At 38.2% G+C, this 20,230-nt stretch overlaps 1 protein-coding gene across 15 annotated transcripts in view; it reads right to left on the bottom strand.

Annotated features, from left to right (window-relative positions):
* The window catches only part of CADPS2 (calcium dependent secretion activator 2), a 535,106-nt gene that overhangs the window by 232,460 nt on the left and 282,416 nt on the right, over nt 1-20,230 (bottom strand). For all 15 annotated transcript variants that reach the window (XM_053218157.1, XM_053218160.1, XM_053218152.1 and 12 more), the window contains exon 8: nt 5,248-5,387. In XM_053218157.1, the coding sequence (XP_053074132.1) occupies nt 5,248-5,387 (140 nt within the window). The remainder of the gene's footprint in view (nt 1-5,247; nt 5,388-20,230) is intronic.

The following is a 20,230-nucleotide window of genomic DNA, read 5'->3' as shown; positions in this document are numbered from 1 at the left end:
GTAGTTTAAGGATCATTAAAGCCATGCCTGAATATGTTTCTATGATTATTACATAACTAGTCATCAGTAAATTAAAATGAAAAATACAGTTAATGATTTAAATTAGCATGCAGAAAGGGACATGAATATAAGGTATCTGGAAAAACGAAGTTGCCTTGAGGGCTTATTCCTTTTATCATTCTACAACAGTTACATTCATGTTTATAAAGTACCACAGACAGACTTCTCTTCTGAGAGCTGTATTTGGAAAAGGAATCAATCATTTATTAAGAACCTAGCAAATACTTTGTCAGAGGTTTTCGCAAGGCACTAAGAAGTAGGATTTCTATGAAATAAGAATAAGTCAGAATGAGGTAAATTCAAATTGGGAAGGCAAACAGACCTATATATAGGTTCAAATGTCAAAACATGGCTATTTTAGACAAGGACATGTAGGAAAATCATTCTAAAAGGTCAACTTAAAGTGAGAATCAATTTTCTTCCAGGGAAAAAACAGACGTGTCCTTTCTGTAAGGCCTGGACCCTGAGAGCAAATGCCATCTTGACAAAAGTAAGATTTTTCCTCCCTTTGATCATCAGACTACCCCCCAAACTAATTGAAGATCATAAACCTTAAAATCATCAACAATCCAATTTAATTACAGCGCAGTCCGTTCACGTTAAGAGCAAATGCCACGTCTGACAGCCTAACACCGCAGTCCCTGAATGCAGGGCTGGCCGGCTCTGTGGGAAAGCAGGGGATAATAATCCTGCAGCCAGCTTGGTGTCGACACCGTGCTTCCCACTGCAATCTCCACTCCTGTCTCTCCCTGGCAGCAAGAAACAGGCCCCGGGGCCTTTGAAACCTTTAAGATATTAATTAAACAGAGACTCATAAACGACAGTTATAAAATGTTTCAATACATCTATCTGATCAAGAAATGTTTAAAGAGCCAAGCATGACTCTGCACAAAGAGAAACAGATGTATAGGAGGACAGTGATCTGGCTAATATTTTGTCTTACAAGTCTTACCAGTTCTTAACTGTGACAAAACTCTATGGTTAGACACTCATGAGGTTTTCATTCATTTTCACTATAAAAAAAACCAAAACCCAAAAAACATGTGCACGGAGACCTCGGATAGATAGAACCTGGTCTTATGCTTCTGCATGTTTGTGGCAATTTAATTTTCTTCTTTTTTGTTTTCCATTGTAGGCTTAATTGTCATAATAAATCATTCGCTTTATCTCATTCCACTTTATTGTCTGACTGAAAAAAATAACCTTTGAATTAGGAAAATGTAATTCAGTAAAAAGAGGAATAGTATTTTCTGAGATTTAGTTAATGCTGCTACTTAGCCACTAGGCTATGCTAAAGGATAGTCCATTTGTCCTAGAACACTTCTGTCTTCCAGCTACCCAGAAAAAGCAGGAAAACAACCGCAAAAAAAAAATGGATATGAATTATTTAACCATTCAAAACCTACCTGGTAATTCACTTAACAGATTTATAGGAGTTTATATAATTAGTTTATAGGATATATTCCAAAAGAATAAATGAGCCCTTTTTAAACAATCAAATATATGTCATGTGGTTTGGTTTTAAAAGAATGAAATCATCTTTATTTTATCCAAATTAAATGTAGTTTCATTTGCATACAGTTATTCCTACTTAAAAAAAAACTATAATGTATAGTCACGGATTCATTAGTTATCAGAAAAATGAGCTTTAGAACAGATATATTTTTCTACTTAAAAAAAAAAGATTATTTAAAAATGCAACAGTTGAGAACCAAACACATTTATTTTAGGTCTTTTTCTTTTAAGTTTATTTTTGAGACAGAGAGCATGAGCAAGTTAAGGGCAGGGAGAGAGACAGAGACAGAGGATCTGAAACAGGTTCTGCACGGAGAGTGGAGAGTCAGATGTGGGGCTCGAATTCACGAATGGGGAGATCATGACCTGAGCTGAAGTTGGGTGCTTAACCAACTGAGCTGCCCAGGTGCCCGTTAGGTATTTTTCATTTTAAATTATACTCTGTTCTATGTAACGTGAGTTTAGAACTCTTTACTTTTCAACTTAGGAATGCAACCTACTGTAAATTTTTTCCTTAAAACTCTAAGGAGCACACTATTATTTTCATCATCATCATTATATTAATATCTGTCTTTGACTGCACATTGTGGGAGGCAGTGGATTCAAATGGGTCTAAGAAACTCACAGTGCAGTTAGGGCCACAAAAAATATAAAAAACATTGATAAAATATTTAGGGACCATACAGGTGCTCTACACATGTGATGAATATTCATCTATTTATATGTTCCAATAGTTCATATAAGAGATACCCATTATTATTTTTAAAAGCCAATAGGTTTTTATAACCAACAACCCAGAGTATTTCAAAGTCTAGTTCTCAAAAGTGCTCTGAAGATAAAAACCCATAACCCTCCCAATTTAGTGTTTAATCCACTTGACAACTCTCTGTAAGAGAGGTTTGCTATATTTTAAAGATAAATTAATCTTTTTTTAACTTGACTTGTTTCTTTTTCAATTATTCATTATTCATGTGTTAATTATTCATTATGGGATGAACTATTGACAGAACACAATCCAGCCTCAAAGCAAAATGCTATTAATCTACTACTCATATCCTATTATTGCTTTGGCATATGATAGAGTACTTGGAAGAAAAAGGTTAGTGGACTTTCTCTTCTTAAATGTAATTAAGTTCAGTAAAATCCATTTATGAAACACTGCAGAAAAAGATGAATACAATTATAATATAGGTCAAATCATGTTTGCCCACATACACAGGGGTGATATTCAAAATATTTGCGTGTCTCCACAGGCACTGAGGAACCCAATCAGGCACTTGTAGTAAACACCTGTGCCCATGGGGATCACCTATTACAGCAGTGTTGAAAACTTTTAATTCTGATTGATCATTATTATGTCCAATACTGGTATTAGTTTTTAAGGAATTATTATGAAATATGTTGTCTTTAATTATGCTGAATAACATACCAACTAGGAGAACAGCATCACAGATATTTTCAGTTCTAGAATTCCTTCCTTTTACATACTATCAACTGCAGAGACACCCGAATATCTAGTAATGTCTGTCACGATCATTTTAGAAAATAATTGATGTGGATGGATCTAAAGCATTCCTCATCTGAATCCAAGGCGAGTTCTTGGGCTTTATGTATTAAATTGAGAGACTAAGATATATTCTCTTTAGTGATCCCTTTCACCAGCAGTCTTGAACACAAGTCAACTCCAGACACATCCTGGGTGGTGGGGCGGGGGGGGGGGGGGGTGGGTGGGTCCTGATTTAGTCAAGGGCTCAGAGATAGGATATAAACCAGTTCTTCTTAAGGGCAAAGGAGTGATTAAAAAAAAAAAAAAAAAAAGGAAAAACAAACAACAACAAAATCAAGTCTTGGAAGGGGGCTGGATTGTCTCACCTGCCCTGGAGCATTCTAAGGGAAGAAACTGCCAAAGAAGAGAGCAGGGCTTTCTTTCCACACAAGTGAAAGGCTGCAGAATTTGCCATGTGCCTAACCTCATGTTTAATCTTGGTTCTTTGGACAATTTTAAGGCTCCAGGGGTATTCACCATGGTGCTGGACATTTGCAAATTAAGGACTCTGTTGGAATTATAATACATAGGTTCCAATTTCTTATGGTGCCATTCATCAAAAGAGACTGATGTAAAAACAGAAGAAATATTATGTCCAAATCTAGGCTCTACTAATCTCTAAGCACTTTACGGCAGTAGTATTCTAACTCTCTTGTCTCAACGCGCTCTATGCTAACTGCGCCCAACTTGTCTTCATTGGCTAACAGCCCTTCCAGAACTCTTGGCCATGAATATGCTAGGTCATGTGACTGGGATGCTCTTCCTCCTCATTGCCTACCTGAATTCACATTTCCAAGTTTTATCTTGAAAGTCAGGTGTCTTGTGGGATTTTCATGACTAACATCACTATTACAGCTACTTGTATATCAGTCTGAATCCCTGACTAGCCACTTTCCTTAGGCCTGAGATGGTACCTCACTGAGGTTTGCTCTGGGTGGAACAGAGCAAGTGCTCAATACATGCCTGCTAAATAAATCAATGGTGACCAGGGAGGTGAATGAATGAGAAGAACTCTAAATATTAAATCCCAAGAATTCCATCTGCATTATGAGCTGAGTCATAGTTAGACTTTAGTTTGCAACACTACACTGAGATGCCACAATGTGAGCTACCCAACTTACGGTTTCCTTTCAAAGAGCCCACCCTCTGAGCTGTTTCTCCCATCAGCGAGACTCATTCTGACACTGCATACACTGCCCATCCAAACTAAGGAGGCAATGTAGTCCTTAGTCCCGTGTTAGTCATCCAAAGAATCCTTATTTTGTTGACTCATCAGTGAACTCCGCTACAGTGTTGGTGATTTGGCTCTAAAGCCAGAAGATGACACCTCTCTGTATAGGAATGTACTTTCTTAGACTCATGTTGGCTGCTAATGTCAAAGGGAGCCACTTTAGCGACTGTTTCTCTCCTTCATGAAGAAAAAGATCACATGCTTTCCTAATAGCTAACAACTCTGTGCTGTGATTTGACTGTAGCAAGCCCTACAGTGTTAATCTGAGAAAGACCGAGGTTTTTAAAAAACTCATTGTGTTCAAGAGTTCAGACTTATTACCTCACCAACTACAAGGGAAAAGGAACCCTGGAAGAGAGGACGACGGACTCTGACCCATGGTGGTCCACAGGAGACAGGTCCTACCCTCTGGCTTACTCTCCAGCATTGATTTAGTTTTTCACTCACATATTGGATGAACACTCACATCCCTCCCTGACAAACCTTTCACAGTGTCCTGGGTTATATGTGAACGACATCTTAGCTTTAATGTATTTTATGTAAGTTTAGCTGTTGGAGAGCTGAATACTATGCTTGTTTTGACTATTATATTTTGAAGGGTAGTTCTTGGAAGTTATCTCCATCCATCACTGCTCCTCATTGACATGAGTGATACAGAATACCAGTGCAATCAATTATTAATATTATGTTAGCATGCACACAGTTATAATAACTAAATACACATATATTTAGCTGTAAACGTGTCTAGGAGTGTAAAAAATTAAGTTAACCTGTAAATGTCATTTTGGGGGGAAAATTTCATGATATACCTATTCTGTCAGTAAACTGGCAAAAGTGATACATTGAAACGAGATCCAATAATTCAGGAGAAAAGCATCTTCAAGTACACACTCACCCACTATGTTTCATATGTGGTGGTTTATCCATTCGCACTGCTAATTTGATCTTTAAGTCAGAGTCCTGGCTATTTTTTGGAACTACCATTCGGTGCAACTCAGCTGACTTGGAGCTATTAGAAGTTGGGTATAATATCACCTATAAAAGACAAAAAAGAACACATTTAAGTGCACAATACAAGCTCCAAGGATTGAAACAGAAATCTTGTTTTCCTGTTTAAAAAGAAGGTATCATGCCCAAATGTGTCTAAAACCACTTGACTCCCACCACAACAGATGGGTTTTCAATACAGCCTCATTTATCTTTTTGACAAATATGTGTTTTCATATTATCACATAACGAGTTTTCTTCCTGTGTCATTTCCTAATGAGGTAATAGCACAAAGGCTGCAGTTGAATTGACAGTTGAGAAATACTTATTAGACACCTATAATTTCAAGACTATTCTAAACTCAGGGCATGGAAATTCAGAAGGAAATATTTTTTGAAATTACAGATAGCATGTTTAAAAAGTAAAACCAATTATTCTAGGCAGCAAAAATATACCTAATGTTTTAATATTTGCATTGTAAGACAGCATGAAAGAAAGTCAACACAATTAGAGATGGAAAAGACCGATATCATAGCACATTTTCTGTCCTAGATCAACACCAGAGGACTTTTTCCTGATGTTTTCATATCTATAAATACTATAAGGACTGACACAAAATAATTAAAATAAATTTTTAAATTTTTATTTATTTATTTTGAGAGAGAGAGAGAGAGGGAGGGAGGTGAAGGAGACCCTGGCACGTGCAAGCTGGGAAGGGAGAGGGAGGGGAGGGGAGGGGAGAATTCCAAGCAGGGTCTGTGCTGTCATTGCAGAGCCTGATGTGGTGCTCGATGCCACAATGAGATCATGAGATCTCATGACAAGAGCTGAAATTAAGAGCCACATGCTTAACTGACAGAACCACCCAGGCACCCTCACAAAGTAATTATTTTTAATAAAATTTCCAACTGATTATTTTCTAATACCACAGCTTCACAGAGCCGACACAGGAGAGACAAGCTTACCCTTCATAACTTACATGCCGTATACAACCACACTTCATTTTATTGCATTTCACTTTATTGTGCTTCGCAGATACTGCGTTTTACAAATTGAAGGTCTATGGCAATCCTGTGCCGGGTTGGTCTGCTGGTGCCCTTTTTCCAGCATTCACTCACGTCACGTCTCTGTCAAGTTTCAGTAATTCTCATAATATTTTAAACTTTTACGTTGTATTTGTCATAGTGACCTGTGATCAGTGAAGAACTGTGACGTTACTAATTTAATTGTTTGGGGCATCACAAACCACATCCACATAAGACAATGAACTTAACTGATAAATTTATGTTTTTCTGAATGCTTTACCAACTGGTTATTCCACTGTATCTCACCCTCCCCTTGGGCCTTCCTATTCCTGGAGACACAACAATACTGAAATCAAGATAATAACCCTATAATAGTTTCTAAATATGAAAGGAGTCACACATCTCTCACTTTATTTACCTTTTTAAATTTTTATTTATTTTGAAAGTGAGAGAGAGAGAGAGAGAGAACGTGAGTGTGCACACCTGTGCAAGTGGCAGAGGGACAGAGAGGGAAAGGAGGAGAGAGAATCCTAGTCTGCACTGATAGCACAGAGCCCAATGTGGGGCTTGACCTCAAAAACCACGAGATCGTGACCTGAACCATGAGATCATATCAAGAGTTGGATGCTCAACCGACTGAGCCACCCAGGTGCTCCACATGTCTCTCACTTTACATCAAAAGCTAGAAATCATTCAGTTTAGTGAGGATGGCATGACATAAGCCAAGAGAGGCTGAGGGCTTGGTCTCTTGGGCCCAACAGCCAACTTGTCAGCAGAAATGTTTTTGAGGGAAATTAAAACTGTACTCCAGTGAATACACAAATGATGATAAAGCAAAACACCCTTATTGCTGATATGGAGAAAGTTTTCATGATCTGGATAGAAGATCCAAGTTGCCACAACATTTCCTTAAGCCAAAGCTTAATCCAGGGCAAGGCCCTCTCTTCAATTCTAAGCAGGCTGAGAAAGGTGAGGAAGTTGCAGAAATGTAAAGCTAGCAGAGGTTGGTTCACGAGCTTTAAGGGAAGAAGCCATTTCTATAACATAAAGGTGCAAAGTAAAGCAGCTCGTGCTGATGTAGAAGCTGCAAGTTATCCAGAAGATCTAGCTAATAAAAGTGGCTACACTACACAACAGATTTTCAACGCCCAGGAAGGTGTCATCTTAGACTTTCATAGAGAGAAGCCAATTGCTGGGTTCAAAGCACCAAAGGGACAGGCTGGCTCTCTAGTTAGGGGCTAATGCAGCTGGTAACTTTAAATTGAAGCCAAAGCTCATGTACCATTCCAAAAATCCCAGGGCTGTTAAGAATTACGCTAAATCTACTCTGCTTGAGCTCTGTAAATGGAATAACAAAGCCTTGATAACAGCACATCTGTGTACACCATGGTTTTGTGGCTATTTTAAGAGGACCGCTGAGAACTACTGCTCAGGAAAAAACATTCTTTCAAACTATTACTTCTTAATGACAATGCACCTGGTCACCCAAGAGCTCTTCTGGAGATAGACAATGAGATTAATGCTATTTCCACACTGGCTAACACAACATTCATTCTGTAGCCCAAGAGTCAAGGAGTGATTTTCACTCTGAAGTCTTATTTAAGAAACATTTTTTTAAGGTTAAAGCTGCTCTAAATAACGATTACTTTGACAAATCTAGGCAAGGTAAAGGGACAACCTTCTGAAAAGAAGTCACCATTTTTTTAAAGTTATTTATTTTTAGGGGTGGTGGGGGGGAGAACATGCACAAACAGGGGAAGGGCAGAGAGAGAATCCCAAGCAGGTTCCTCACTGTCAGTACAGAGTCCAACACGGGCCTCAATCCCACAACCCTGAAGACCTGAGCTGAAATCAAGAGTCAGACGCTTAACTGACTGAGCCACCCAAGTGCCCCGGAGTCACCATCTTAGATGCCATTAAGGACATCTACGATTCACATGAAGAGGTCAAGGTAACAGTAGGAGTTTGGAAGAAGTTGACTGCAATTCTCCTGGATGATTCTGGAGAGTTTTAAGAGTTCAGTGGAGGAAGTGACTGCAGATGTGGTGTAAACAGCAAGACAGCCAGAAGTGGAACCTGAAAATGTGACTAATTATTCCTTGAGACACAACAATATTGAAATTATGCCAATTACCCAGCAATGGCCTGTAAGTTTTTAAGCGAAATAAATCACAGTACAAATGGCTATCATCTCAGTACACTTTAATAGGTAAGGAGATACTTTTTACAGACGACTAAAGAAAGTGATTTCCTGACATGGAATCTATTCCTAATGAAGATGCTGTGAAGATTGTTGAATTGAAAAGAAAGGATTTAGCATATTATCTAGACTTCATTGATAAAGCAATGGCAGAGTTCAAGAAGATTGACTAATTCTGAAAGAAATTCTACTGTGTGTAAAATGCTATCAAACAGCATCGCATGCTAGAGAAATTGTTCACGAAAGGAAAAGTCAACTGGCATGGCAAACTTCATGTATCTTAAGAAATTGCCAGGGTCACCCCACCCTGATCATTCAGAAATCATCAACATCAAGGCAGGATCCTCCACCAGCAAAAAGATTACAATTTGCTGAAAGCTCAGATGATGGTTAGCATTTTCAGTAGTAAGTGTTTTTTAATTAAGGTATATACTCTTTAAGTTTATGAGAGAGACAGAGAGAGAGAGAGAGAGACCGACCTAGTGGAGGAGGGGCAGAGAGAGAATCCTAAGCAGGCTCCATACTGTCAGCACAGAGCCCAACGCAGAGCTTGAACTCACAAACTGTGAGAATATGACCTGAGCTGAAGTTAAGAATCAGATGCTTAACAGACTGAGCCACCCAGGCACCCAAAGATATGTACTTTTTAAAGACAATGTTATTGCACTTATAATATATTACAGTATATTATAAATGTAACTTTCACATGCACTGAGAAAACAAAAAATTCAATTAACTCACTTTATGATATTCATTTTATTGCAGAACTCTGGAACCAAGTTCACAGTATCTCTGAGGCATGTCTGTATGTAAAATGATGTATTTCCCCCTTGTTAGTCAGAATATTATTTAGACACAGCTTATATCAAGGCCTTGATATTTTTAAATGGGAAGCCTATATCCTGAAGGATAAAGATATGAAATATAGTGTAGGTGAGCCTGGGTGGCTAAGTCGGCTGCAGCGTCTGACTCTTGATTTTGGGTCATGGGATCGAGCCCCACACATCGGGCTCTTGGCTGAGTGTGGAGCCTGCTTAAAATTCTCTGTCTCCCTTTATCCCTCTCTCCTGCTTGCACATGTGCTTTAAAATTTAAAAAAATGAAATGCAGTATATTATACTTTAAGCCATTCTTATTTTATACCAATGTGAGAAGTAAACAAACCTGAAGTTTCTATGTAAATGAAAGAATTATAAACATGCTCATGTGTTTAAAAGCAAAACATGGCAACTAAATTTGGCATGCTCTGGCAAAAAAAAAGAAAAAAAAAGTCTTCATTTCTGTGGATAAGCGGAACTATTCACACAGAAATTTTCAAGCAAAGCTCTTTTTCTAAGAAAGACAACAGTCATAAAAGCTTCTTAAACTATTCTCAACTCCCAGGTTGTTAAATGTATCTACTATTTTGAGACTTTGCTCAAAGCCTATCCTAAAAGCCACAGTTGAGTTGAATCCAGCATATCTATACACTTGAGCATATAAAGGCACATCCAGGAACAGAGAAAATGGCATTTGTGATATCTTCAAAAACTGTATTATAGAATTAGTCCTCTGTGACTGCTAAAGTATCCAATGGAATATTTTACAGATTCTTTCTTAAATGAGTTTAAAAAAAGTGATGAGGGGCGCCTGGGTGGCGTAGTCGGTTAGGCGTCCGACTTCAGCCAGGTCACGATCTCGCGGTCCATGAGTTCGAGCCCCGTGTCAGGCTCTGGGCTGATGGCTCAGAGCCTGGAGCCTGTTTCCGATTCTGTGTCTCCCTCTCTCTCCGCTCCTCCCCCGTTCATGCTCTGTCTCTCTCTGTCCCAAAAATAAATAAACGTTGAAAAAAAATTTTTTTTAATAAATAAATAAAAATAAAAAAAAAAAGTGATGATTTTTGGCTCAAACCAGTAGACAAAATAATGTTATTACTAACTTAGAGGATGATTCCAAAAATGAAACAAAGACTAAGAGTTGTAGATCTAACCTCTGAAGCTATAGCTTCCATTTCCCTAGCAATTCTGGAAAGCTTTTTCTCTTTCTCCCCACATCCCCCCCCCCCAATTTATTTTGGCATGAGCCACCTACATATACATACTTTATTCCTTTTTAATTTTTCCTTCTATGTTTACACAAAAACTGATGTTGTTCCAAACTCCAAAAGCCTTAAACAGGAAGAGATTATTTAAATGAAAACTTTGGACAGTTTCTCATTCTCTAAATGCTGATGACAGTTATCAAATAAGGTCCCAAAACAACTAACTGCATCTGATCCACAAATTAAGGATCATCTCAGTGTTGAATATCATCATTTTTGCCACATTTTAGATTCCTAGTGAGTATTTTTAAGTGATATCAGTGGAAGGATTTACTACTTAAGTAAACATTTGAGGGCTCATTATATGGGGACACGAGAAGGTAAAAGAATATGGATGACTCAGATCCCTCACGGGGTTTACAGTTTCTTGTCATTGGAGCTAAGATCTGATGATAGAATATCGGATAATATCTGATCATATCACTTTCTCCTATTGCCCTTCTATCCCTAAGATGTGCAAAGGTTTCTCATTTTGTCAGTCTCTAGGTTTACTCACTGTCATTTCTTTGGTGGCTCTGTTCTATCACATTTGAAGCCAATTCCTTGTGTTACATTTCCTCCTTTTGAAATACCTGAAATTCTTTGTCAGGAAGAAACACTGACATGTGTAACCAATGGAGATCCATACCTATGCTATCTGTTGTTTCTAAAGGGACTGTACCGGTGAATAAACCCTGAACTTAGTCTTAACAATGGCTGTAAAATCGTTTCCAGGTTCCCAAACTGCACAAGCATGAAGTGGTCACACTCCTCTACGTGATGTTGCCAAGGATGTTGACAGACAAGAGGCAGCTCCCAATGTGTAGAGCTCCAAGGGCCAAGGAGAGTAAAGGACAAAGGAGTTCTTTTTCAGATGCATAACGAGGGTCTAGTCAAGAGATCCTAAACACTGCCAGGACAGGATCTCAGTACTGTCGACGGACAGATATTACTATGCATTTTCTACTTTACCTTTTTTCAGACGGGACACGTGTAGTTCTCCTGTTCCTGTTCCACCGCTGTAGACTGGATTTGTGCTAGGGCAAGGTGGGGAGGGGAGGTGGAGGTAGTTAAACATGAACTTGAATTCAGAGGTCACCAGGCTGCAAAGAGCCACAGCTGGGACTGATGGAGAAGCTGGACCGGAGGAGACTTTGGGGTGATGCCCTTGAGTTGAAGTGAATGTGTTCTGTATGTAGGAGGCAGGGTAACACAATCGTTCTCTTTGGCTATAGGGGTGAACTACAGCTGATCATCTTTTACTAGCGTAGAGCTGCTGCCGGATGCAGCTAGTCAGCCAGAGGCTATGTTTTTGAGCTCCTCTTACATCGAAGTAGGGACATATGAAAGTTCTAGCTAATGGAATATGAAGAGAAGTGGTCAGTATCACTTTGGGGAAAAATTAAGATACATCCCTCTTTACTCATCTGCTAGCCAAATCCAGAGATGCCACTGCTCTAGGAAATGAGAGCCATAAAATGAGAGAAACTGGAGCCCTGAATCACCAGGTGGAGGACATCTACCCCATCTATCGGTAATGCCCACAGTAAAGTGTTCTACAGGTGTTACTGTTCGGAACAAGTGAAATATTTGTTACAGCATTTCATAGAATCCTAAGTAAAACATTAACAAAGTTTTGCTTCATGTATCTTCTTTCACAGGTAAGCACTTGCAATTCTTAAGATAAGCAGTTCTACTTGAAAATGACCTGGTACAGGAGCACCTGGGTGCCTCACGGTTAAGCATCTGACTTTGGCTCAGGTCATGTTCTCACGGTTTCCTGGGTTTGAGCCTCAGGTCAGGCCCTGTGCTGACACCTTGGAGCCTGCTTTGAATTCTCTCCCTCCCTTCTTCCCTCCCTATCTCAGACCTCTCTCAAAAACAACAAACTTGGGGTGCCTAGGTGGCTCAGTCGGTTAAGCACCTGACTTCAGCTCAGATCATGATCTCACAGTTCACAAGTTCGAGCCCCACATCAGGCTCTGTGCTGACAGCTCAGAGCCTGGAGCCTGCTTTGGATTCTGGGTCTCCCTCCTTCTCTGCTCTTCCACCTCCCTCCCTCTCTCTCAAAAATAAACATTAAAAAAATTTAAAAAATAAAGTTAAATTATTAAAAAAAGGATTTGGTACAATTAAAATATTAACAGATATAAAGATTTATTAAGGATTCTGCTATATTCCAGGTTCACATCTAAATTAAACTATAGCTACGTACAAAATAGTTAGCTTCTATTAAGCAAACTAGTCTATTCTTTGCCATCCATTTCTCTGAACCTTTCTATACACATTCCTGCTTCTTCTAGTTTATTTTTGTCACCAACACTTGAAATGTCTTGTCACTTAGCATGGCACACACATTTTATGATTCCTTTAAATATAAAGCCAATGTAGCTTCTTCATAATAAAATGTCAAAGTTACTTGCCATGTTTGCTGAGGTGTAAATGAAAAACACAATTTGTTTTACACTTTGTTTAAAATTCTGTCAAATTTAATACACAGGAAGAAAAAACAAGAATGAAGTGTAAATATACACATACACATAATGTTTAGAGTAATAGGAGTTCATAGGATCTCTGTTCTAACATATTTGTACAAGCTGACATCTCTACATTGCTTTCCTAATTAAAATACCTTAAAGCGAAGTCATGTATATTTATGCACATACCACATTAGTTGAACTCTGTGACCTATCCACTTAAAGCCTTCTAAACAATGTCAACAAGGTCTTAAAAATGTGAAAGCTAAGGAAAAAAGTCTAGAAGAACTAGAGAGGGATAGATAGGCCCTGGGGCCAGATAAACAATTCACTGCTTTCCTATAAATATCTGTTAGCAGAAAGGAAGAAAAAAGAGCATATGACCACAATAATTGCATTTTAGTCTTAAAGTAAAATAGAGATACATACTTGGTACAATTCTAGCTCAGAGATGGGTGCAACCAGCAATTCTGGAAGGGATCAGGACAGACTGCATAGAGGAATTACTTCCATTTGGGAGTCTAAAAGAACACATTAACAATTACAAGGCAAGACATGGGGAAGAAACTAAGACAAAGACATGAGGCTGTTGGAACTAAGCCAAAACAAAAACACAAATTCAAGAAGATACACATACCCCTATATCTCTTGCTGCATTATTTACAGTAACAAGCAACTCAAGTGTCCACTGATAGATGGAGACGGAATACAAGCATGGAATATTATGCAGCCATAAAAAAGGATGTTCCCATTTGAAACATGGACGGACTTAAAAGGTATTAAGTGAAATAAGTTAGAACAAATGCCATATGATTTCACTTATATGTGGAAACTAAAAACGGAGAAACAAAAAAAAAAGCAGACTCCAAAATACAGAAAATTGGTGGTTGCTGAGGGGAGGTACATGGGGGTATGAGCAAAATAACTGAAGGAGATTAAGAGGTACAAACTTCCAATTATAAAATAAGTCACAGAGATAAAAAGTACAGCTTGGGGAATATAGTCAATAATACTGTTAAAAAAAAAAAAAAAAAACAAAAGGTAAGGGAGAATTCTGTGAAGACCTTTTGAGAATTAGGAAGACAACTATAGAATTGAGACCAGGGGCCAAGTACGCAGAAAAACCAGAAGGTGATACACTGCATTTAAGCTGGACAGTGTTTTAGGGAGTAGGAAATAGCCGTCAGTGTCAAATGACAATTGAGAGGTTAAGCACAGGAAAAACAGAAAGGGTATTGCTTGGTTTAACAGACAAATCACTCAAGATCTCAGCAAGTTATGTGAGGCCAGACTGCAATAGTTTCAAGAACAAAAATCTATTTGAGGAATAGAAAAAGACCTCACCTGACTCCTAAGTGATGTCAGGGCAAGTCAGGCAAGATCACTTCGGCTAGAAAAGCACCGTTGGCCAAGGTGGGGGGAATAAAGCCAGAAAGCATGAAGACGGTAAGGAAATGGGAAGCTTGTGCTGACAGCTGAGACCAGAAAGGAAGACTAGGGATAGTCTGTAAAGGAGATGTTTTGCTAAGGAGTTTATAAGGTTATCCCATAACATGCATTTAGAAGATACTTTTAAGCCAGGGAAATCGTATATCCAGGAGTAAAGAATTAACACCCCTCTATCCATCTGTATGCATCCCAGATGCAGTCATGTAACTCAATGTGTGGGGAGGTATCCTAACATTCAACTAAGAGATGATCTGGCCTTGGAAATACACCTTTAAAAGACAGTAAGGTGGCAGTGAAAATGCTATTAGCTGGAATCATGTTTCAATTGTGATTAAACATCCTTTTTCTGAGGGGAGCTTCGGTGGCTCAGTCGGTTGAACATCTGACTCTTGATTTTGGCTCAGGTCATGATCTCACCATTGTAGGATTGGCCCTGTGTCCACCTCATGCTGGGCATGGCAACTGCTTGGGATTCTTTCTCTTCTCTTTCCCTTTGCATGCCCCCCCCCCTAAAAAATCCTTTATGTGGACAATCAGATGTCCTTGAGACACAGCTGTTTTAAGGACATGCACAAGGGAACATCTCCTCAGATATGTAGAGTTGTCTTGATAAGAAACCTTGATTTTTGGGTTCAGTTGACATTTTCTATCTTTCTCCTTCAAATGACAGAGATTTTATACATTAGCTAAGATTCACAATCACTATTCCTTGTGAACCTCTCGAGTACCTTTCCTGAGAGTTATAACCTTGAGAGAAAGAATAACTGAATTTAGTTCATTTCAATCAATTTTTATTTAGCACATGTTAATAACTAGTATATATTTTCTCCAGTATCGGGGGCCTCTGTATTTTCAGTGCACGGAGAAGATAAATCGAAAGATTTTTCTGAGAGAAATCTACATCCTTCTTAGTAACACTTTTCCTGTGTTTTAATACACATGAGGTTGCTTTGTCTAAATTATTTTTCCTTCCATTTAATATCCCTGCTTCCTGTCCTACTTAGCTGAAACAAAGAACACCTGCTCATTCTCACTAACACAATGCTCTTTTGTATACTGAAAGATTACCATTAAGTCTTCTGTCAACCTTATTGTCCGTGGGCTAAATCCAGTTCCCTTTATTTTTAAAGTTGGAAAGAATCCTGGAATTTACAATATGGAACTGATCCAACTCCCGACCCCTTACCAAATGTGCACCTGACCTGACGGAACCACACAATCGCTTCCTTTTATATAGTGCTTTTCAAATAAGGCCTTTTTCGAAAAATCAATCAATAAATAAAACAGTACAAGAAATATTACCATCTTGATTAAACACTTTTCCCTGACATTAATTGTTAAAAGACAGAGATGAAAAACTTTATTATTTGCATGATGGGAGCTGGGAAAAGGGTACGGAAAAGAAAAACCAAGGTGTCAAAATTCTTCAATCTTTTCTGAAATCCCGACTTAATAATGAACCATTATGTGAAGAATTCTTCGAAGGCATTCAGCAGACTCTGCTCCCTGAAGGCAGAAGCTATGGTGTGGTAAAGTAGCTCATCAGCGCCTTACAGGTTAATTTAAGTCAGTCTCTTCAATTAAACTCTTCCTCACCATGGTCCCCTAGCTTCAAATCTGGGGTAGATACTTACACCAAGCATTTTGGGTGGCTGACTGGATGGATGCATGCAGAGAGAAACCCAAAACAAAAATACAAGCCTAAAATGGATACTTCACTGAGGGGAAAAGAGAAAAAGCCTTGCCAACTAAAGTACTGCCAACCGTGGTAACAGAAAATGACCATAGTCAATGTCAGAATCTGTATGCCGTTTACTTGCCAGTCTGCAAAAAGTTAAGTAACTCTCCTTTTCCATTCCTGGACTGTGGTAGGTAGAGTAAGTTTCCCAAAGACGCCTACAACCTAATCCCCAGAATCTGTGAATATGCTCTCTTCTAAGGCAAAAGGGAACTGAAGTAGCAGATGGAATTGCAGATTGCTAACTGGCCAACCTTAAAATCAGAAGATAACCCAGGTTATCCAGGTGGGCCTCACACAACTACAAGAGTTCTGAGGGGTGTTTCAGTGGCTCAGCTGGTTAAGCGTCCAACTCTTGGTCTTGGCTCAGGTCAAGATCTCACGGTTTGTGGGCTGGAGCCCTGGGTCTGCCTTTGTGCTGACAGCACGGAGCCTGCTTGGGATTCTCTGTCTCCCTCTCTCTGCCCCTCCCCCACTAGCTCACTTGCTCGCTCTCAAAATAAACAAACTTTAAAAAAAGAGTTCTTAGATATGGAAGAGGAAAGCAGAAAAGTGGGTGTTGGAGCCATGTGATGTGAGAAACATTCAAATTCAAATTAGCCATTGATGGCTTTGGTATGGAAGGGGCCATGAGCCAAGAATACAGGCAGTCTCTAGAAACTGAAAAAGTAAAAATAAATTGCATTCTCCCTTAGATCCTCTGGAAAGAAACACAACTCTTCCAACATCTTGATTTTAGCTGAGACTCATTTTGGACTTCTGACCTCCACAATAAATTTGTGTTTTTAGTAATTTGTTAAAGTCCCAATTGAAACTAATACAGACAATAAAGGCTGAGATTTGATCATAAAAACACTAAATGCTGAGATTAAAAGAACACTAAATTTACCTTTTAAATTTCGTCTGCCAAGTGTGATTCAAAGATATTTTTACACACAGACTTCAATCAGTAGCTTCGTCTGATTACTTTAACGAGAGGTTTTTGTGTGTGATTATCTCTCACATACCTGAAGCATCCTGCTTGTATGAAATCTTTGGAAAAGTTTTTGTGTGTTAAAATTTTGACTTATCACATACATTTTTAAGTGCTTAACAATGAGGCTGATTATTTTGGTTACTACAATGAAGACCATCTGCATGTATTTCTAGCAAATTTCAAATTCTATACACCCACATGGTCAAGAATCATTTCTTCCATTGCAAAGTCTTTCTTGAAGATTTTGAAGGAGGGACAGTCAAGGCTGTCACTGTATTTTTATGACGTGATTAAAGATACTGGCCTGTATTCATCTTCCTATATCATTTTTATTGCTTGTAAGGTATCGATTTCATACTTCTCCTTGGAAGAGCAATATATTCCATCACTGTTATATCTGTGTTTTTTAAGATTTAACTGGACAGAAAAGCGTCATTACTATTCTCGATCTATTCCCCTCAACCATAAATTATGAATAGCGGTAACCTTTATACTTCCCTAACCAATACAGTTCCTGTCAGAGGACATGGCATGAGTAGCTTTATCCCGTTTCTTTTTACTAGGCTGGTTGTAATAATGCCTGGCATTTATAAAGAACCTTTCAACTGAATGCCTCAAAGTGCTTTGTGAAATTTAAATTAATTCTCACATCACCCTTAAAGGATAGGTGTTACTCTGGTTATGTAAATAATTTGACACTGAAGTTAAATGGATACCTAAGAAAATTTCTTCAGGATAACAATGGGCACTTACAATGTTACCTCCCCCTCCTTAATCCAACAAATTATTCCCTTAATTATTTCACAAACGTTATAATAACTAATGTAGCTTTGTTCTCGCTGTGGTTATTAAATACTGTAAGGATTTTTAGAGCCAAGTCAATTTTATTTCTTAATCCAGAATATACGATAGTAGGATGGGAAGGAGGAAATTACAGACTGTCTAAACCTGGATTCAGCTGCATCCTTAAAATATATTTGATTCCCATTCAGTATATGGTAAGATGGAGGTATGTGGAAGATAAAGATTAGGGCAGAGAATGAGAGGTTGAGTGATCTGTCCACTTGTCCCCATGGCTATGACGACAAAGCCAATACCAGAATCCATGTCTTCTGGAAGCAGGTTTTAAATTTTCAGTTTCTGGTGCTCAAGAACCAATTTGAATCATGCACCTTTTACCTAAAGAATTTATTTTTGATTCAAACACTGCAGATAATAACTAGTAGGGAACAAAAGTACTTAGCTTTTTGGCATCAGTGCTAAAGACCAGGATGATGAATATTCCTAAGTGGTTATGGATAGCAGCAAGATGCATAGGAACTTCTTTTCTTAATGCAGCAACTACAAGAAGAGGTTAGCAATGGATCTGAGGCTCTTCCAACTTGCTTATTCCATGTATTATAAGGAGAGAGCCTGACTCTACTAGAACCTCACTCTTCTTATAGGATCCAAACCTTACATTATTCTGCAATTGTTGTTTATAACTTGAAGCTCAGGCATTCAAAGGGAGTCATTCTACTGTCTGCTATAATTTTGCATATGAGAAATAAAACGGAACCAGGCCAAGTTCAAGAGATTCATTTGTTCATTCATCTTCCCAACATTAGTTGCACATGTATTATAGATTAAATACTGTTAGATGTTGGTGAAATGGCAGTATGTCCTTGGCCTCACCTTCAACAGGAAATGGAGATACACTATTGTAAGGTTCTTACACTACACTCAGTGCTATAATATCACTTGAAGTTAGGCTGTGATGATTTAAAGCAACACCTAGAATAACAGTTATTGATAAAAAATGGAACCACTGAATATACAATTAGTTGGGGCGCATGGGTGGCTCAGTCAGTTGAGCATCCGACTTTGGTTCAGGTCATGATCTCACGGTTCAGGAGTTCGAGCCCTACATCGGGCTTGCTGCTGTCAGCTCAGAGCCTGCCTTCGGATCCTCTGTCCCCCCCTCTGCCCCACTCATGCTCTCTCAAAAGTGAATAAATATGTTAAAAAATTGGTTAGTTTAAAGAGAAAAAAGGGAATAAAGGACATGAGACACAAAGAATACCTAAATGACAGACTTAAACTTAACCATATCAAAAATTGTAATAAAATATAGTTTAAATACTCTGATTAAAAGACTACCAAATTGACTAAAAAAAAAGACCCAGTTATACATTGCTTAAATATATTTTATTTTTTTAAGTAATCTCTACACCTGATGTGGGGCTCGAGCTCACAATCCCAAGATCAAGAGTCACATGCTCCACTGAGCCTTAAATAAACATATTTTAAATGTAAAGAAGTAGATTAAAGGATGGAAAAAGACATGATATGCTAACACTAGTTTTAAAAAACCTGGGATGGCTAAGATAAAGTAGATTTTATTTATTATTATTATTAGTAATAGTAGTAGTAGGCTTCATGCCTAGTATGGAGACCAATGTAGGGCTTGAACTCATAACCCTGAGCTGAGATCAAGAATCAGATACTTAACTGACTTAGCCACCCAGGCACCCCTAAGATAAAGGAAATTTTAAAGCGAAGTATATTATGAGGGCTAAGGAAGGTCATTTCATAATGCCAAAGCAGTCAGTTAATTTAAAAAAAATATATACAGATCCTTAATATTTTTGAACAGATCTTCAAGATAGAAGAAACAAAAAATGACAGATCCAGAATAATAGAGATTAGTATCAATCTGTCAGAAATTGTTTTAAAAAAAAGTAAACAGAAAATCAGTAAGTATATGAAAGATCTGAGTAACCTGAACTATCTGACTTCTATGAAACACCCTATTAGACAATGGAAGAATACAGTCTTTACAAATGCACATGGAAATCCAACAGGTTGTGGGTGATAAACTAAGCCTTAGTAAATTTTAAAAGGATCAAAGTTCTAGAAGTATATTCTCTAATTAATAGACTTCAATTAGAAATCAACAACAAAACTCTGAAAAACTCTAATATATAT

The sequence above is a fragment of the Acinonyx jubatus genome, chromosome A2 (genome assembly GCF_027475565.1).
Source record: "Acinonyx jubatus isolate Ajub_Pintada_27869175 chromosome A2, VMU_Ajub_asm_v1.0, whole genome shotgun sequence".
NCBI lineage: Eukaryota > Metazoa > Chordata > Mammalia > Carnivora > Felidae > Acinonyx > Acinonyx jubatus.
The sequence above is the reverse complement of the archived record's forward strand: the minus strand, read 5'-3'. Positions and strand labels throughout refer to the sequence as shown.